The sequence below is a fragment of the Apis florea genome, unplaced genomic scaffold (assembly GCF_048593485.1).
Source record: "Apis florea isolate Af1SG1 unplaced genomic scaffold, ASM4859348v1 contig_1615_pilon, whole genome shotgun sequence".
In the NCBI taxonomy this organism is placed as follows: Eukaryota; Metazoa; Arthropoda; class Insecta; order Hymenoptera; family Apidae; genus Apis; species Apis florea.
Genome location: NW_028256416.1, coordinates 6,846,204 through 6,863,969, shown reverse-complemented (window position 1 = coordinate 6,863,969; position 17,766 = coordinate 6,846,204). Strand labels below are relative to the sequence as shown.

Sequence of the window (17,766 nt, the reverse complement as noted above, 5' to 3'; positions counted from 1 at the left end):
GGGCGGTGCTTGCGGTTGAAAGGTAGAAAAAACCCTCCGGGGCATTCATCAAAACGCAATTTTTACCCACCTTTGTCAACCGAACGTTCGACATTGAATATAGAGATCGATGAACAGTTGAAAGGTATTGGTAACGAATTTGAAAAATATCCCTTCTCTTTTAACCGTCCTGTTTCCAATTGTAGTTAATAGAACTGGCCAGGTGATATATGGTTGTATGTACACAATGTATATTGGATATTGTTATATTCTCGTTATATCACTATGTATCCAATTCTAAACTTTAAATCTCCATATTAGGGATATCTATATATCATTCAAATTAAAAATGATATGAAATTATTATACTGTTGTTGAATGTTATAAGTAATTATAATTATTCGACATTTAACACTCGTGATACTAGTGATGATTATAATTATCTGTGTGTCATTGTGACACGTGAACAAACATAAATAATTAGAAGTGATTTTGTGCTGTGTTAAATATTCAGAGTTGTACGAGAGATGATTATATTGTCAAATATGACGCAGAAAAACATTTCAATTTATAATTTTCCATTGGTGTATGCAAAATTTGCTGTTGACTATAATCATCCAGCGCTGAGCACTCATTGTGTATGTACTACGGATGCCATCAGTCATCTTGCTCTAAGCACTCGTGTATGTACTACAGGTGACTGTAATCACCCAGCGTTAAGCACTCGTTGGATAACACGGGTAATTATAATTACTAATATTAAGTTTGTAAGTACTCTTTCTACATCATCAGATATTATAATTATTTGTACGAATTTATAATAACATTTTTAACATATGTGTAGTGAGATTACAGATAACAAACTTGGCGAGGAAAATTCCTTATTTTGTTACACATCGTTAATTCTTATCTCGATAATAATGTATCTTATCCATATGAAGATTTTTTATTCTTATGTGTAAGGAAAAGGAGAGTCTTCAAAAGAGGATTAAGAAAATATTTTCCTTTTTTTTTTTTTTGTGCAAGAAAATATTCTCGCATAATTTATTATGTATGAATAGAATTTAAACTTCAACTTGATATTCGTTAGAAGCTCGCTAAGATCCGAAGTCGTTCTTTCTCAAGAGGATTCTACTAGTTCACCATAGATTCTTATGGGAATTGCTGAAGTACGAATTCAATGGTGAAGTCTCTTACCTCGTTCGTTATGCTCTTAAGAGATCAACTTTCCAGGATTATATCGTTATTCCAAGTTAGTCTCAAGAAATAAAGACGACGATGAACGAACTAGGAATAAAAGTTAAATCGATAATGCACTAAATCTATCACCTATTTTCTAATAAAATAATTTTCAACGTTATTTAACTTGTTGAACAATTTAAATAATAATAATTATTGTGGATATAAATTAGTATCAATTACTCTGCAGAAGTAAAAAAAAAAAAAAAAAAAAAACAAGAAGGAACCAAGATAACAAAAAATGCAAGTCATCGAAACCAAAACCTTGATACACTGATTATTCTCTTTTTCTAAATGGTCACCCTGTACAACCCAAGATCATTTATCACACCATGAAACATCTTGTTAGCTTGGTCACGAATAAAAGACGGAACAATATTTCACCAGATAAAAATCTATTGCTTCTATTATGTTATACTAATACTACAATAAAACGATCATTAATACTAAATATCTTATCCTTCCATTGTATAACTCAAATGTTTAATTTCTTGCTACATTTTATCAAATGAAAAAAACAAACAAATTTTCATTAATCTTATATATATATTCCATTTTATTAAAAGAAAGTTTCACTTTCAGCATATCTTCACATCCATCCTCGTTCGATCATGAAGTACCATTTTTGCAAAATCGTACTTTCATATCTACAAATAATTTCTACGAGTAATCGATAATAATTGCAATCCTCAACAAGCAATCTCCACGATCAAAATCGATTTCTCTCGCGAGTCTCAAGCGCCATTGCAAGCGCGAAAGAGAATTTAGAACGAATCAACAAAGCGATCGACAAAGCGAAACGGTGTAAAACAGTTTTGCAGAGCGTAATTCAAAGCGCCAACGGAGACGAGAACCTGTAATAACCAGCGAAAGAAAACGTTATAAGGGTGCGACGTTATTTACAATCCTTTCTTTCCCGACTGCGGCGTACCGATACGAGACTCGCGCCATCTGTCGTGGCGTTTTTCATACGATTTTTCGTGGAGAAAGAGAGAGAGAGAGAGGAAAAAAGAAAAAGAAAAGAGACAGAAAACGTTTCTCTCTACAAAGGAGCATCGTTATTCTCCCTCCCGTTGTTTTGTTGCCTACGAATTTTCCCATCAGGCCCGTACATTATGTTTTTTTCCTTTGTGTTTTTGGCTCGACGGGAGTTTCGCGTGCCACAGCGGGAAAATTTATCGTTCTGTTCAACCGCGAACCGTTTAATGCCGGAAATTTATCGACAATGATGATCTTGTTTGCACGTCGATAAAGTTGATTTTTCGATTAATACGACCAACGTATTTTTGTTTTTTTTTTTTTTTGTTTTTTATCGATGGATAATTGATCGAGGGGTTGAAATGATGGACAGGGATGATGGTACTTTCGAAACGAATTTATTATTTAGTTCGAAGGGAAAAGGATAGTTCCTCGTTACTTTTTTGAAAAAATGATTTTGCGAGCAACAATATATTTTTGAATGTTTAAATAAAACATTTGAAATTTTACAGACAAATTAAATTAAATAGGGAAATTATTACGCTATTTTATTCTACAGCTGTTTATGTCCGAATTATCAATATCTAAATAATTTCCATTTAAAATAATTACGGATATAAGTGTTTCATTGTAGGTATCACTTAATTCGCATATTTTGCAATTTCCTCGAGTGAGTCACGAAGTCGATCCCCGGACGCGGAGACGAAAGTTTCATAACGATTAACCAGACGGTTAAAGTTGAAGCTGGCTCTCGAGAGGCACACGAGTTTATTAAGTAGAAGTCTGGCTTCTCAAGGCTGGGGAGGAACGACACCGAAGAACGAGAAACGGTGAGAGTAAGAAATTCTTCCCTCGACTTTGATGAATTTGTCTTGCAAAGTGAATGGTTGTGCGCGGGCGGAAATAACGACAGCGGGAGTACGACAAAACGGTTTGTTTACTTTTCGAATACGTTTTAGGATATTCGCGATGCTGGGAACGCGACAGAGGGATCAAAAGGGTAACGATGGGATGACTAAACTAAAGGAAGCGTGGGATAGTGAAAAAAAAAAAAGTGGAAAAAATGGGTAACAATTTCTTGAGATGAGATGTTTGAAATATTGTTCCATTAAAAATATAGAAAGGAATTTTTAAATTACTCGAAATATTGATTTTGGTTAATAATAAGCGATACGTTATACATAGATTTTACGACGATTTTATGATAATGATTTCGAATGAGGAGTTAACAGAATGATGTACATACAATCTTGACGGCCGTTCGTCTTTTATCTAGTTGATTCATAACATTCTTGGATGAATAATCCATTAGAATGTCACCAGTGTTTCAAACAAAAGCGACTCAGCCAGCAATACATCATACTAATGCTTTATTTCAATGGATAAACACCATTGCGAGATTGAAACGAGAAATTCACAGAATATTTCGACAAATGGAATAACATGTTATGTCACAAGATATTTAATCCAACAATTACATCAACACAAAGGAGAATGATTACATCTTTATACCGGAGGAAATCTTAGTTCTTGAGAAGATATAGATACATCTATTAAATCCCTTCGTAATGAGATAAAATATCATTCTTCCTCTTCCTGTAATACTGGAAAACAATTTTCCAAGATAACAAACAGATTATATTGCCATTTCAATGTATCGAATCATTTTATTATGTAAAGATTCTATCAAAATGTCACATTATTATATATTTTGAAAAATATTTATAGATACAGATAAGCATAAAAAACGAGAAGAAGGATAGTCATAAAGCTTATTGGGCGTTATTTATTTCCTTTCGATTCGAGGTGGGTATCATGGGATATACAGAAATAAATTTTAAATCAGTAGAGTTGTAACTGGATCACGTAAAGCATTATAAATTAATTTAACCAGAACTGTTAACTAATATATAATGTATCGATAACTACGTCTATTTCCTGTTAGAATTAATTATATCTGTTTTCAAAAATTCAATCAAGCCATCAAAAAGAAATTATATTTTTTCTAAATTATCATCATTCTGATCCACTCCTATATTCATTAGAATTTGATAAAATTTTACACCTTCCTCCATTGAAAATTTTCATGTTCTAATTTTCTAACAGTGTCTGATGTTAGATCATATGATAAAATCTTTCATTAACAAACTGATTATTACAATAACCACACTAGTCAATAGTCATTATAGGGTCAACAGCGCAAATTCAGGACAACAACTCATATATAATCTAGCATTCAAATCGACAATATGCACACATATTCTCAAATTCTATTTACTTCTCATAGTTAAACAATTGCTCGATATTAATTTGGCAAATAGTATTTGCGATTAGAATCATGTTTCAATACAATTACCTCGTGATTTATAACGTTGGAGAGAAAATAATTCACGTTATTCGAGCAATATTATATAACAAGTACTAAAACACTATCACAAGAAAAAAGTTCGATTAAAATGAAGAAGAGGGCAGTGCGTACGCATAAAGAAGTAAAATCAAATATGGCTGCTAGAAAAATTCGATAATACACTAACAAGGATCGATCTTCGAATGTATGTGGCCGATTTTGATAAAATTTATGTATGATATACTTTCCAATAAAATATTTGACAGATGTTTCTTTTACATCCTAAAATCCACGTTGAAGGGGTGAAAATAATTCTCCAAGTTACGAGGTGGAAACGTATTTCATGGAATATCAAATTTAAGGAAATAATTCAAATGTAACGATGAGTTGAATTTAAAAGAAAGAAATGTAACGAAGAATTTCTTTTTTAACAAAAGATGTTTCTCTATCAATCTGTTAAATTTAATCAATCTAAAATTGCCACTTTCAGTAAATAAATTCTTTCCATCATATTTTATATTTAAAAATCTAACAAGTATTCATATCCCTCACATCCACTATCATATTTGCCAATCAAATCGATCGATTTTTCAATCTACTCGAAATTTCTTTCGATATAGCAACGTTTCGCAAACAATCGATCGAAAAAACAATTTTCACCTGCAAACACGTGAGTGACGATACATCGTCACTAACCTAATTCGCGAGTGTAAAACTCTTTAGAGGGACAGAGGCAACGTGGTACATATTGTGTGTCGCGTTACGCGTTCATATGTGTTTGCCTTGTCGAGGAAGCAATCAGTTCCATCTACTGGCAACGTTTACATGGATCGTTTACAGCCCTCTTGTGTAGCTTTTGGCGTGCCAGGTATTCCGATACTCATGCAGATATCCTACGAACGTTATGTTATATATATATATATACATATATGCGTGATTTTCGTTGCGAATTTCAAACCGTTTCTACGTTGTTCTGTTTAGTCCAGACTCAACTTATCTCGAAGCTATCGCTTCTAACTCACGCTTCACGTACTGCAAATTCTAATTAACAGCAACGTGTAATCGATTATGAAATAAAATGGAACGTGAAGAAGTGAAGAGAAAAGAAAATTTGTCGCAAATTATAATATATACATGTAAATATTTAGAGAATATAATATAATATATTCGATATTGTAATTAAATTATGGATGAGAATTTATAAAAATTACAAGCAAACAGATGACGTTTTTGCTTTTGTTTAAGATTATTAAGAATATATTTATATGCAATCTCTTAAATAGGAAATTAATTAAATAGAATGGGCTATCGATCTCTCTTAAATTATATTATATTATTCAGTATCAAATGAAATAGAAAAATATTACTTTTTATTTTTGAATAATGAAATATTATCTTCAATATTAATTCTCTGCTGCTTGTTCTCTTCTATTACATTTGATCCAATCTTAAAACGTTAAAGTTTTTCTATTGCTTGGAATAAAAATTCAAAAATCAAAAGAAGGGGAATTAAAGTTGATCGAATCGAACGGGGAAGCGAAGCTCGATCAAAGAAGAAAAATTGAAAGGAATAATTTAATAGATATTCACTTTTGAGAAACGATCTTTCTTTTTTCCTCCTCAACGCGCGTCTCCAGTGTGAAAATGCGTTGGCATGTGTTAATATTTATAACCGTACGAGGAAACACTGTGAAATCGGTGCCGCGCGCAGATATACAGCTGATCTTGAATTCTTTTGGCAAAAGTGCCTCAGGAGAAATGCAAATTTCACGTAGCGACCTCGGACACACTCGGCCAGAATCGTGAACAACTCAAACTCAAACTCAAATATATCTCGAAACAGAAGCTGTTTTGAATTGTACGAAACACGAAGTTGCAGCCACAATGAAAATTCTCCTCGTGGATTTTATTCATGCGAAGTAGTCCACCATTTAATAGAAAAAGGAAGAGGAAAGTATAAATTTGTTAACAAATTTTCGAATAATTTGGATTTATTTAATTTAAAGAATTATAATAATAATATAGAGTATTCTTTCTCAAAAAGATATAAATTACATTGCAATAAATTACATTTGTTGTTACTCACTCAATAGATTTTCACCACAAATATTACTTTGTGTAAATAGAATTTTACCTGAAACAGAAAAAGAAATTAAAAATTAAACGTATATTTTTAAATTCATATCCGATACTTATTTCTATTTGTACATTTAAAAATAACATTCTACCAAACAACTACAAGAATTATAAACTCAATATTTTAGAATAGTATCGTAGCATCTCAAACTTATTCCTCGTTCCAATAAAGAAATAAAAAAGAATAATATATCAAAATCAAGAAGAAAGAAGGAACGACGAAAATTTTCCAATTTACACACACAAATACTGGTATCCGCCTTAATACACCCACCGCGTTACATTTTCCTTCCTTCCGTCAGAAGAGATTCTAAAGTGTGCTCAATTACCATATCGTTCTGCTCGATTTACCGTGCAATTACAACTCGCTCACAAAATCCTGGTAGCGATCGTCGAAGCAAGGGGGAGGAGAAAATCCCCAGCGGGATTTCACAATGCGCTCAGGATGCGCTCGAAGGAGGAGGAGGAGGAGTCGTCGTCTCGTCTCTCCTCACCGGCTTCGCATTCAATTTCCTTCTTTGGCAGGAGTTTACAGAGCCGGCCGCGTTATGTCGAGCATATTAATAGGCTAGCCCTGTGCACATGCTAACCACGTAGAGGAAGGACGACGCCGCTAAATACTCTCGTATACATGAACGGGCGGCGTCGACGGGTTGTGGGGGTCGGCGTCGACCCGCCGCCGACGCTTTGCTACGCCATTTAATTACGCGGATATATAGGAAGGAGCGTAGCTCGGGCAATAATAACATTTTTTAAACCCGTGGAATGGATTATTTAACGTCTCTCGCGGTGGATTTATCGTCTGCAGAGATTTAATTATTTTTCTTTACTTTTCCCTTTCTTTTTTTTTTTTTTTTTTTTTGGAATTCATAACGTGATTCATTTCATCGAGCAAATTCTTCCGCTTCTTAAGCTTTCTCGCAGATATATATTTATGATTTATTTAAATCGTCGACGACGGGAGGATTGCGTACGATCATGTTGAGAATGTTTATTCGGCGAGGGAAATATGATTTATTTTCGCGTTGCGGTTTTTCGAAGATTTCTTTTTTTTTTTTTTTTTTTTTTTGAGAGAGAGATGTATTCATTCTTGGAGAAAGGATTTTTTTTAGATGCGATTAGCAGATGCGTTTGTTTGCAATAAACGCAACGATGAAAGTGTTTTTCTTAGGATAAAACAGTTTATGGAGTTCGTAATGTTTTCCATGTTTTCTCAGTTCTCTTTTGATATTTTGTTCCTGCCCCTCTTTCTTGTCCTTTTTTTTTTCTTTTTTTTGCTTGCGACGTCTATTTTGGAAGGAGCTTCAACTTCACTTGCCTTTGTTTTCGGGAACGAAATGCTTATTGAGTCGTTGGAAAAATTCAAAGACAATAATTTAATAATGTATGCACCGTTTGTTTCACCGATTTTTATCTATTTATTGGAAATTTTTGTCGTTTCCTTTGCGAATTTTACTTAGAATCTTTTCGCGAATTTTTATTCGTAGTCTTTCCAGTGTACGTTCACTTTCTGTTAAAAATTATTAAAAAATTTTTATGATATTACGTTCGATAATAATTTTCAAAACAGTAGAAATTAATTCGTGTTTATATAACTTTGGATAATTAGAAGTATTAAAATCATTATTATTCATCGAGTAACGCTCTTTCGCTCCGCAACTATCAAGAAAAATTGCAAAAACTTATGCAAAGAATAGACGCGCTTAACGAAAAGTGTTAACCGCTGAGTAAAATTTGAATACATCGCAAGAGGTATTTCGACGATGAAATTCGCTGACTATGAATATGCACGTCTGCTGACAAAGTATTTTACAATTAATATTTTTGCCCCAGTGAGAACTCCTAGTGTGTGGTTCGTGCCTGGAAATTGCATTTTATTTTCGCGCAACAATTTATTCCAACAATTATTTTTACACCTTTCGAAATTTCCTTCACACACACACATCCTTCCAATATCATTTCTTCTTATTCTCACTTCGAACAATTGATATCTCTTCAATCCTATACGTACATTTCAAAAGACAGATATCTCTCTGTCTTCGAAAATTAATCCATTAAAATTTCCCGAATCCATAAAATCCATGCACATCTAAAACGAAAATTAAAAAATTCCGAAACGGATAAAGTTCATAAAAAAAAAAAAGCGACCATCATTCATCCCACCGATACCTACACAATCCCCATCAAAAAAAAAAAACACATCCCAAAAATTTCCAACGTTTCGCGCCGTGTGGCAACACTTGGTACACAGATATCGAATGAAAAAAAAAAAGGTCGGCGTGTGAAAAAAAAAAAAGAAAGAAAGAAAGGAAAAAAACATTTTCACGAGCGCATCGAACGCAATCATCATTAACTCCGTCACGCTCCTTCCTTTAAACGAACGCTTACGAGTCAATGGGTCAATCGAGTGATGATCGAGCCGGTTGTAACATCATCCGCAACGTTGGGCGCGTTAGAAACGCGTGGCGGCTTCGGGATGCACGCGTTGCCGCACCCGGCTGGCTGCGGATGTGCATTCATCGCGTGCATTATTGCCGCGTGGGTGGGGACACGGGCTATGAATAGAGGGCAAGTTTAAGGCTACGATGGAGTGCGTGTTGACGCGCTACGCTGCCTCGCCTCGACAGATTTACGCGCAAATGCTCCCTTCCCTGGTTGCACGGAGCGTGCGTTTTCCACGCTCGGCAAACTTTTGACACGGGCAAAGGTGTTCGCTTCTGAAAAATTTGGTTAAGTATATTTCTCGAAAGATTTTCGTTATTCTCGATAGACTGAAATTGGGAATTGAAATTCGCGTATTTCTAAGTTGAAATTTAAAAGTTTTGAGAAAATGGTGTCGAGAGCAATTTGTTTAATTTGAGAGAAGAGTTACGGAAGAATTGTTCTCGTTAAATTTCTTAAATTGTTGAAGGAGCGGGCGGACTATTTCCAGTTTTTTTTATTAAAAAATTTATGAAAATATTCGAAGCAAGAAGTTTAAAGAAAGGAACGAGAAATTGTATACTTAGTTTAATGGAAGCGTTAATCTGTTAATCGATATCTCATCTCTTTAAAATTCAGTACTGTCTGAAGACAAGCTTGCTTCGTTTACCTTCCAGTTCATCCCATTGAAGTTTCTTTACGTTTTTTTTTTTTTTTTTTTCTCGAACGGAAACAGGTGATACGAAAAGATTAGCAGAGCCAGGCACTCGATCAGGAAGATGGATCGATCAAATGAAAAAAGCTATGAAAGAAGCAAGACTGTTACTTGTAAGCTCGCTTTCGAACCAAATGGTTCATCCAAAAAACGATATACTTTTTATCATAGTCTTGTGAATCCCTATTCTGCACTGGTAATAATATCATTAATAAGTAATTCTTATTATCGCTTTGGAACAATTTTTTCGGAATTTTTCAAAGTAAAATATTGAAAAATTTAAAGTAGATAAGTCGAACGTAAGAATATAATACAGAATAAATTGCGAGAAAGTCCTTCTCTATGCGAAATTAATACAATTTTTCAAATCTAACAGAGGAAGAATAAATTAACGTTGCAAAGATCTTTAAACTTGAAAGAACTTACATTTGCAAGTAAAATTGTTCTATTATTTAAACAATGGATTCCAAATTTTTCGATCAACAAAATTTTTTAAAACCATTTAAAAACTTTTAAAACTTAATATCATATATTTTTTATTCGAGTATTATATTATTATATATATATCTTAATTACTTATTGAAAATTTGAAATTTCAGGGAAAGAAAGATTTGCACGGTGAGAGAAGGAATACGAGGAAAGCAAAGAGACAAGAGTTAGTAATGTCTCGTGGTAGCAGAATGTGAGGAGCGTGCCATAGGTTTCGGAGAGGCTGAAGCGACGAACTTTGTCCCCACGGTCCAGCTTGTTAATAGCGATCCATCGAGCTTTCCATGGGGGGAGGGGGGTGGTTTGAAACTTTAACTAGTTTCTACTTGGCCGTAGCCGAAGCTGCAACCATATGAGGTGAGATTCGATTCCGTCAAACGTTTCTTCCTTCGAAACAAACTGGAGAGAAATCTTCGATAAATTTTCGTTTCTAGAGTTAGCGCGTTAACCATATATATCCGTTTATAAATTGATAGATTTATGTAAATTCGATATAAATGACGCGTGTGATTACACTGAGACCAGAGATAAAGAGAATATTCATAAATAAATAACAAACATCCATAAATAAATAAGTAATTACACAAATATGTATTACAGATTGCATATCATTAATTTACGATGAGATTATTTCGAGCTCTATTTATTTATTATTCGAAGTGATGAAAAACATTTGGTTTCTGTATTTGCCCACAGAAAATGTTTATCTTCTCTCGCTCGAACAAATATTCCATCGATATTTTTTTTTTTTTCTAAAAAGATTTGATTAATTACAATATTTGTTGGAAATTTAACTTTTATTTTAAAAACGAATATTTTATATAAATTTTGTTAAAATATTTTGAAAAAAATATTTATTCGTTAATTAACATGAAATTATTGATTGCATTTTTAATAATTAACAATTTGTTTTCGTTTCAATTGTAAAATTACAAAATTGAACTTTACCATTTAATTTTGTTAAAATTAAAATTGTTCGAATAACAAGGAAATTCCGTATACTGGATACAGATATCCAGGGCATCGCAGAATTTTTTATCGTTCGAAAATTTAGAAGGAAAGAATTTGAACATGAACAAGAAATAACCATAGAAGATGAGAAAATATGTATGTACCTGGCTATGTATCGAGTTTTACACTATACTGGCGAGAATGTACTTGCACCTGAGCCAATTTGCACATCAAGAATTTATGGCTTCCTTGCTAATGAAAGGCTCGCTGCACATTTTCTCTTGGAGGAATCAAAAAATAAGAAGGAAGCTGTAATAAAGGATTTTACATTTTAATCGAGCAATATGTAAGTACAATATCGCATAATTTAAAAAGAAAAAAAAAAAAATCACTCTTTCTATCCTAATATTATAATCCAATATTTAACATCGCAAGCTTTTCATCCAATAATCTATTTTTCACTTTGCGTGTTTTCGCACAAACTTTTCTTCAAATTTTTATTGAAAAATAAGAAATGGTAAGGCTCAAAAACAGCATAGAAAAACGGAAAAACAAAGCAACGAAACTAAGGCAATTTTCCTCTCTTCGAAATATTTCTAAACCAGAACACTTCTAACTTGTGTCCTCGTGTGACATCTTGGGATCGTCTCGAAATGTATTCGCCTCACCATTGGCTTCGTGTGCGTCCATGCTGAGGCGAAAAGTCTGCGAATAAACCCTCCAACGTTCGGCTAGGATTCGAGAATATTTTTATCGAGTCTGGTTCCCTTTTTTTTTTCTTTCTTTCTTTCTTTTTTTTTTTCCGTTTTTTTTTTTTTTTTTTTTCTTTTGTCCATTTTGGCCAACAGCTGCGAATCGGGACACACGTGCTAGCAACGACGCGAAACTGTTCCACTGGCAGACTTGGACAATCACCAGGATGTACGTATGTCAAACATATCGTTCACTTTCTTCCTCGAACTACGAACGAAGAAAAAGAACGAGAAACTAGGTTCGAATATTCTTTCCAATAATCCTTTTGTTTTCCAAAGTCCACTTCGAATTTCATTTGAAAACTTTAAGCGACGAAGTTTGACAGATATTATTATTGACTACTGGGTATAGCAATCGAAAAAAAGTTAGCATAATTTTTTGATTTATATTGGATATTTCATTGTTGAAAGGTGAACTGTTTAATTGAACTTTTGCGTTTCGTGTAAATTTTGTTTTATAATTGTTGTTGGTTTTTTTATATTGTTCGTTGCGTGGCTCAGAGTCTTGAAAGAGAACGACGAGTTGCACAACTTTTATATACTAAATCCATCCGGCTCTTTCATCTATTAAATGAACAACGAATCTTGTAATCTTCTTTCTATAGTTGCTCCTTTTCGATTCTTTTCAGCATTTTATCTCGTTATTTTGTATTATTATTATTATTATTATTATTTTATCCTTGCTATTACGTAAGAGACATTTTTTGATGAATGAAAAATAATACAATCTATGTAAAACAAATGATTATATCTTATTTCTTATAAGAATAACAGGAAAACGAAACAACAAACAGCTAAAAGATATTTCAATTTCACACTTTTAATCGATAAACTGATCAAACTCGAGCAAGTAGTAATAATTTATTAAAATAAAACAATGCGCTTAACCCATTTACATCGATAGATTGGAAAACGATTCTACGTTTCTAAAAGTATATACTTGCACATACGTGTACAAATATTTAGCTTTACATTATCAGATATGCATAATATTCGGCGGAATATTCGGAATGCTAATTTTCTGCTGTTTATCTTATCATTAAACGCCAGCCTGGGCCCGGCACGCCCTCGTTAAACCAGATAAAATGTTTAGGTTATAGGCACAATGATTATTTCGCATATTTTGACGCGTTGCGTCTGCCCCGGGCGATAACCACGCGTACGTGGTTAACCGCATTGTACGATTAAAATTGCAACCGATTAAGCGTATTATAAAGTAGGGGCAGTTTGTGCATACGGATTGTCGCCTCGGCTGAAACGTAATCGGGGTAAAGGTTAACCTACCGTGACAATTACGTTGCCCGGATTGGGTAGTTGGCTTTTGTAAATCGCGTCGATTTTTTAGGGCCGGTTGATTAAACGAACCGTGGAAACAAATTATTGGATTCTATCTTTAATTTTGACTGCTGTCAAGTCGAATGGAAATTTAAAAAAAAAAAAAAAAAAAAAAAAAAGTATTGCAATTTCTACACTTCGAAGCATTGTCTCGCTTAAATTGATCGAATCGTTCTTCTTTCACTTTTCATAAGTTTTGTGTAGAGTTAGGTAGACAGAATAATTAATTGAAAAGTAAGTGATTAAAAATTTGGAATAAAGTTACTTTAAAGTAATTACTGCGTTAAAATGCTCGAATTACGAATTTATTCGTAACTACAGTTGATCCATTTTTCATATAATCTCATAGCCACTACAATTATTTCCGATTATTATTACGAATAATATATTTTGAAGAATAAATCATCCAAGTAACTTTATTCAATTATATTATTAACAATTTCTATTGCATTATTCTTTGAAAAGAATTCTTCTAACTTCAAGAGATTCACAGCAATTGCTTATCTTCTAACTTACATTTTCTAACCTCTACTCTATTAACGTTTCAGGCGGGAGTCGTCGGCTAGATGGCGTCACTAACGAGTTCTCACAATTCCCATATCACGACCATATATATATATATATATATATATTTCCAACAACCGATCTTCGCCACCAAAAATAGCCACGAGGCGTAATCTAAAAACCGAGCCGCGCGTAAACACGCTTCCACCTCATCATCGGCATCAAGCATTCCCGGAAACAGATCTGCAAACACACAGCGTTTCGTGTCCGATCATATTTCACAATTCACCACGTATGCCCTGGCCGCCACCACCACCACCAGCTACAGGCAGTTGCGCATAATTGGGAATCGATGAGAGAGGATGCAACCGGTCGTGAAACGAACGAACCGCGAGGAAGAGCTGGCAAAGTGGGTGAGTTGGGTGGATGACAATGCAAAAGAGAGAGAGAGAGAGAGAGAGGGATCGCTTAGATTTAAGTGACATCGAGCAGCGCACAATGGTGCTGATTGCCGAAATTAGCTGGCGCAGCCTCTGGCGACACGGCTCACGAGGCTCGTTGCAGAGATGGTGGCGGTTAGGATGAGGTTAGGTTAGGTTAGGAAAGAAGAGGGTTCGATGCTGCGGAAAAGAGAAGGATCGATGGGAGAGGAACGGGAGCGAGCGAGAGAAACAGATTTGTGGGACGAAGTTCCGCGTGGTTGGTATGGATTACGGAGACAATTGCGACTTCCTCTGCAACGCAGACGTTACGTGTTTGCTGCGAGCAACGTCCCAGGGCTGTTTAAATCGGCTCGATTTTTCAAAGTGGCGAGCTGTGAACTTCGATTTTTCTTCTTTTCTTTGTCGTTCGGTAAATAATAGTCGACGAATTTTGGCATGGTAGACTCGGAGACTTTCGTATTTGGACAAATTTCACGATATTAATTTAATTTTTTTGAGGGGGGAAGCTACGTGAAACGAATGAATGAAATTTAAAAGAATGTACGAAAGAAGTGTCGACGTTGATTGATTAAAATTATATCTTCGTGAGTCTCGTCCATCCAGATATATTGAATCACGTAATGCATAATGATTAAATTTTATCGTGCGAAAGGCTATTTTTATTATTATTTTGTAATATATCAGAGAATATTTAAACATGACAACTTGTCAAATCCAAAAATATCCACATAAATCACATTTCGTATAAAAAAAAAAAACTACCATAATGTTACGAAAACCCATATTTTTTAAAGCATATCAAAAATATTATTCAATACCAAAAACCATATATATATATGACAAGATAATATGAGGCTGACAATTTTTTATATTTTTATATCCTCATCTCTAAAAACTAACAATATGACAGATATATTCACGCGATATATTCATCCATTCTACTCTAACATATGCATTACACGTAAATATCGTCATAAAAATAATCGTACGTACGTAATCACGTTTCTATCTATTAAAAAAACCAATACTAATTTTAACGAGACGAACTCGTTTCCAGAAACCAGACAATTCGACTTATAATTCCATTCATTCTTCCCTACCCTCTCGAGAAAAATCGAATAGACGCAAGCAAGTTAACTGCGAAGCCTCGAAGGGCACTACACGAGACTTCTAAAGAAACGTGGATCGCAATGTTTTTAAGGTTCCTGTCGTCGATTAGAAGGAGTGCATCTCGTGAACGTGATGTCACGCCTGTGAAAACTCCTTCGTAAATTCTTTTACCCCTTTCGAGTCGAGCTTTATGGCGCAATCACGTAGCACCGACACAGGCGAGAAGAAGACTAAAGGGCGAAAAAAAGGGGTGGTGAATGGACACCTTTTGGAAGGACCGGGCGAGGACAGAAATTCCCTGCAGGTAAATTGAATTACGGTAAAGTTTTCCTTCCCTTTCGAACGTGACTGATCTGTCACGACGAAATTCGCTTGACGAATTTTCTGGATTTGGAACGAGGAATTGCTCGCTGTATGTATACTTGTGTATAACGGATATTTCTGCATCTTTCTCTTACAATTGTATCATATTGCTATTGTTCGATAGATAATTAATAAGCTAATCAATAATAAAAAGAAAAAAAAGAAATTCATTCGATGATGTATTTCATTGACAGTTTAAAGGAATATGAATAGAAGTTTAAAAATAACGCGTACAAGGAAATGATAAACGTTTTTGATTAAGAAGAATTCAGCAGGGAAGGAAGATTATGAGAAGGGGGGAAAAATGGATAGAGGATCCCTCCTGAAAGAAATGGAGTGAGGTGTATAAAAATTTTCTGCGTTGGGGGTGCAAACACGGTCGAGGAAAGGGGTTGAAGACAAACAGGTGCGCAGACATATGCATAATTCTAATTGCCTGCATACTTTTCTAACTAACCGTGCAGAAAGCACGTTCACTTGAACTTACAAACAAGTACGGGCTCCGCATTGTACACGGTTTGTCCTTACTCCTCGTTCGTTAGTCCGCGGTTGTGCACGTTTACTTAATTATAATTATGTCCCCTCCCTTCCCTCCGCAGTTGCTTTGATTCACACGTGGCTTCCGTGCGGCAAAGGATTATTGTATATTCATACATAAAATTAGGGAATAATAAATAGAACTGTTAAACTTTTTCCTCAAATTGTGGGGGAATAAGATTAATCGTATTATTTTTTCCTTTTTTTTTTTTTTTTCTTTTCCATATAATATATCATTTACATGAATTTATTTCGAATATCGATGCATTTGATGCATTAGCATTGATTTATAGTTTTATTAGTTCGTATAATTCAGGAGGCAGAAAGATAGGATCACATGTCGGGCCGATGAACGGATATTGCTGGCGAGATTTATTCGATCAACGAAATTCGCATCCATTTTACAGCACACGTCGGCTATTATTTGGAACAGTGTGCGTCTCTTCCGGTGTTCGCAACTGTGTGCGCCGCTATAAAACGCAATCATGTGTGTAGGGACGCGTGCACATCGTACACTCAACTTCTGTACATACGGATTATTTCATTTAACAGTGGAACTAACCGGCCTATAAAGTTAGATATATTAAACTTGATTAGAATTAAAGTGGATAGAAAATTGGAAAAGTAGCTCGGAAGCTGAGTCAAAGTTTAATTCTCAAAATTATCCAAATTCGAAACCTCAAAATCTAAAATAAGAATCGTAATTAACCGTGCAATGTTAAAATTTACATCGTTGAAATTACGAAATTTTTAATTTTAATTCTCAAAATTATCCAAATTCGAAACTTCAAAATCTAAAATAAGAATCGTAATTAACCGTGCAATGTTAAAATTTACATCGTTGAAATTACGAAATTTTTAATTTTAATTCTCAAAATTATCCAAATTCGAAACTTCAAAATCTAAAATAAGAATCGTAATTAACCGTGCAATGTTAAAATTTACAATTATCGTTAAAATTACGAAATAGAGAAAAGGAAGAAATTTTCGTGAAGAAGTATTCCATTGGAAAGCAGAGGAAACGTGTAACAATTCGATCCGCGGATATTGTAACGAGCCGCGTGTGACGAGTGATAAATTATTCAATATGCGCCAGTTGTGCAAAGCATTTTAACGAAAACTGTATTAAACCGCGGGAAGACGATTCGATTGTATGCCACGCGATAACGTGAGAACTCGGCATAAGGTAACGTCCACGCATCTGATATATACGTTCCCCGTAACGTGGCGGGGAACTCGACCTATAAATATTCGGCTTTATCCATTTCTCACGCGCAGGACGCAGCACGCGAATGTGGTGGAGAGGTATCCTGCCCCAGAATATCGATAACGTTATCGTGCCAGCGTGTGGATAAATTATAATTGGCCAGCGGAACGGCCAGGTACCAATTAACCGGGATAAGTTAAGAGATGCGAAAGTCGTGGAGATAAGGAAACGGAATGTTTGTCCCGTTGTAGCCTCTCCTA

General features: G+C 34.6%; 3 protein-coding genes across 8 annotated transcripts in view; 1 reads left to right on the top strand and 2 right to left on the bottom strand.

The window, feature by feature from the left end:
* Orc3 (origin recognition complex subunit 3) overlaps positions 1–10,876 on the top strand; it is a 116,636-nt gene extending 105,760 nt beyond the window's left edge. The window contains exon 13 of the mRNA XM_086904474.1: positions 10,415–10,876. Within this exon, the coding sequence (XP_086760600.1) occupies positions 10,415–10,501 (87 nt within the window). The 3' untranslated portion in view covers positions 10,502–10,876. The remainder of the gene's footprint in view (positions 1–10,414) is intronic.
* Positions 1–17,766, bottom strand: part of Fas1 (fasciclin 1 Fas1 domain-containing) — a 294,183-nt gene that overhangs the window by 190,548 nt on the left and 85,869 nt on the right. The gene's annotated exons all lie outside the window — the stretch shown is intronic.
* The window catches only part of tmod (tropomodulin), a 254,205-nt gene continuing 242,955 nt past the window's right edge, over positions 6,517–17,766 (bottom strand). For all 3 annotated transcript variants that reach the window (XM_086904531.1, XM_086904598.1, XM_086904527.1), the window contains exon 9: positions 6,517–6,677. In XM_086904531.1, the coding sequence (XP_086760657.1) occupies positions 6,622–6,677 (56 nt within the window). In that variant the 3' untranslated portion in view covers positions 6,517–6,621. The remainder of the gene's footprint in view (positions 6,678–17,766) is intronic.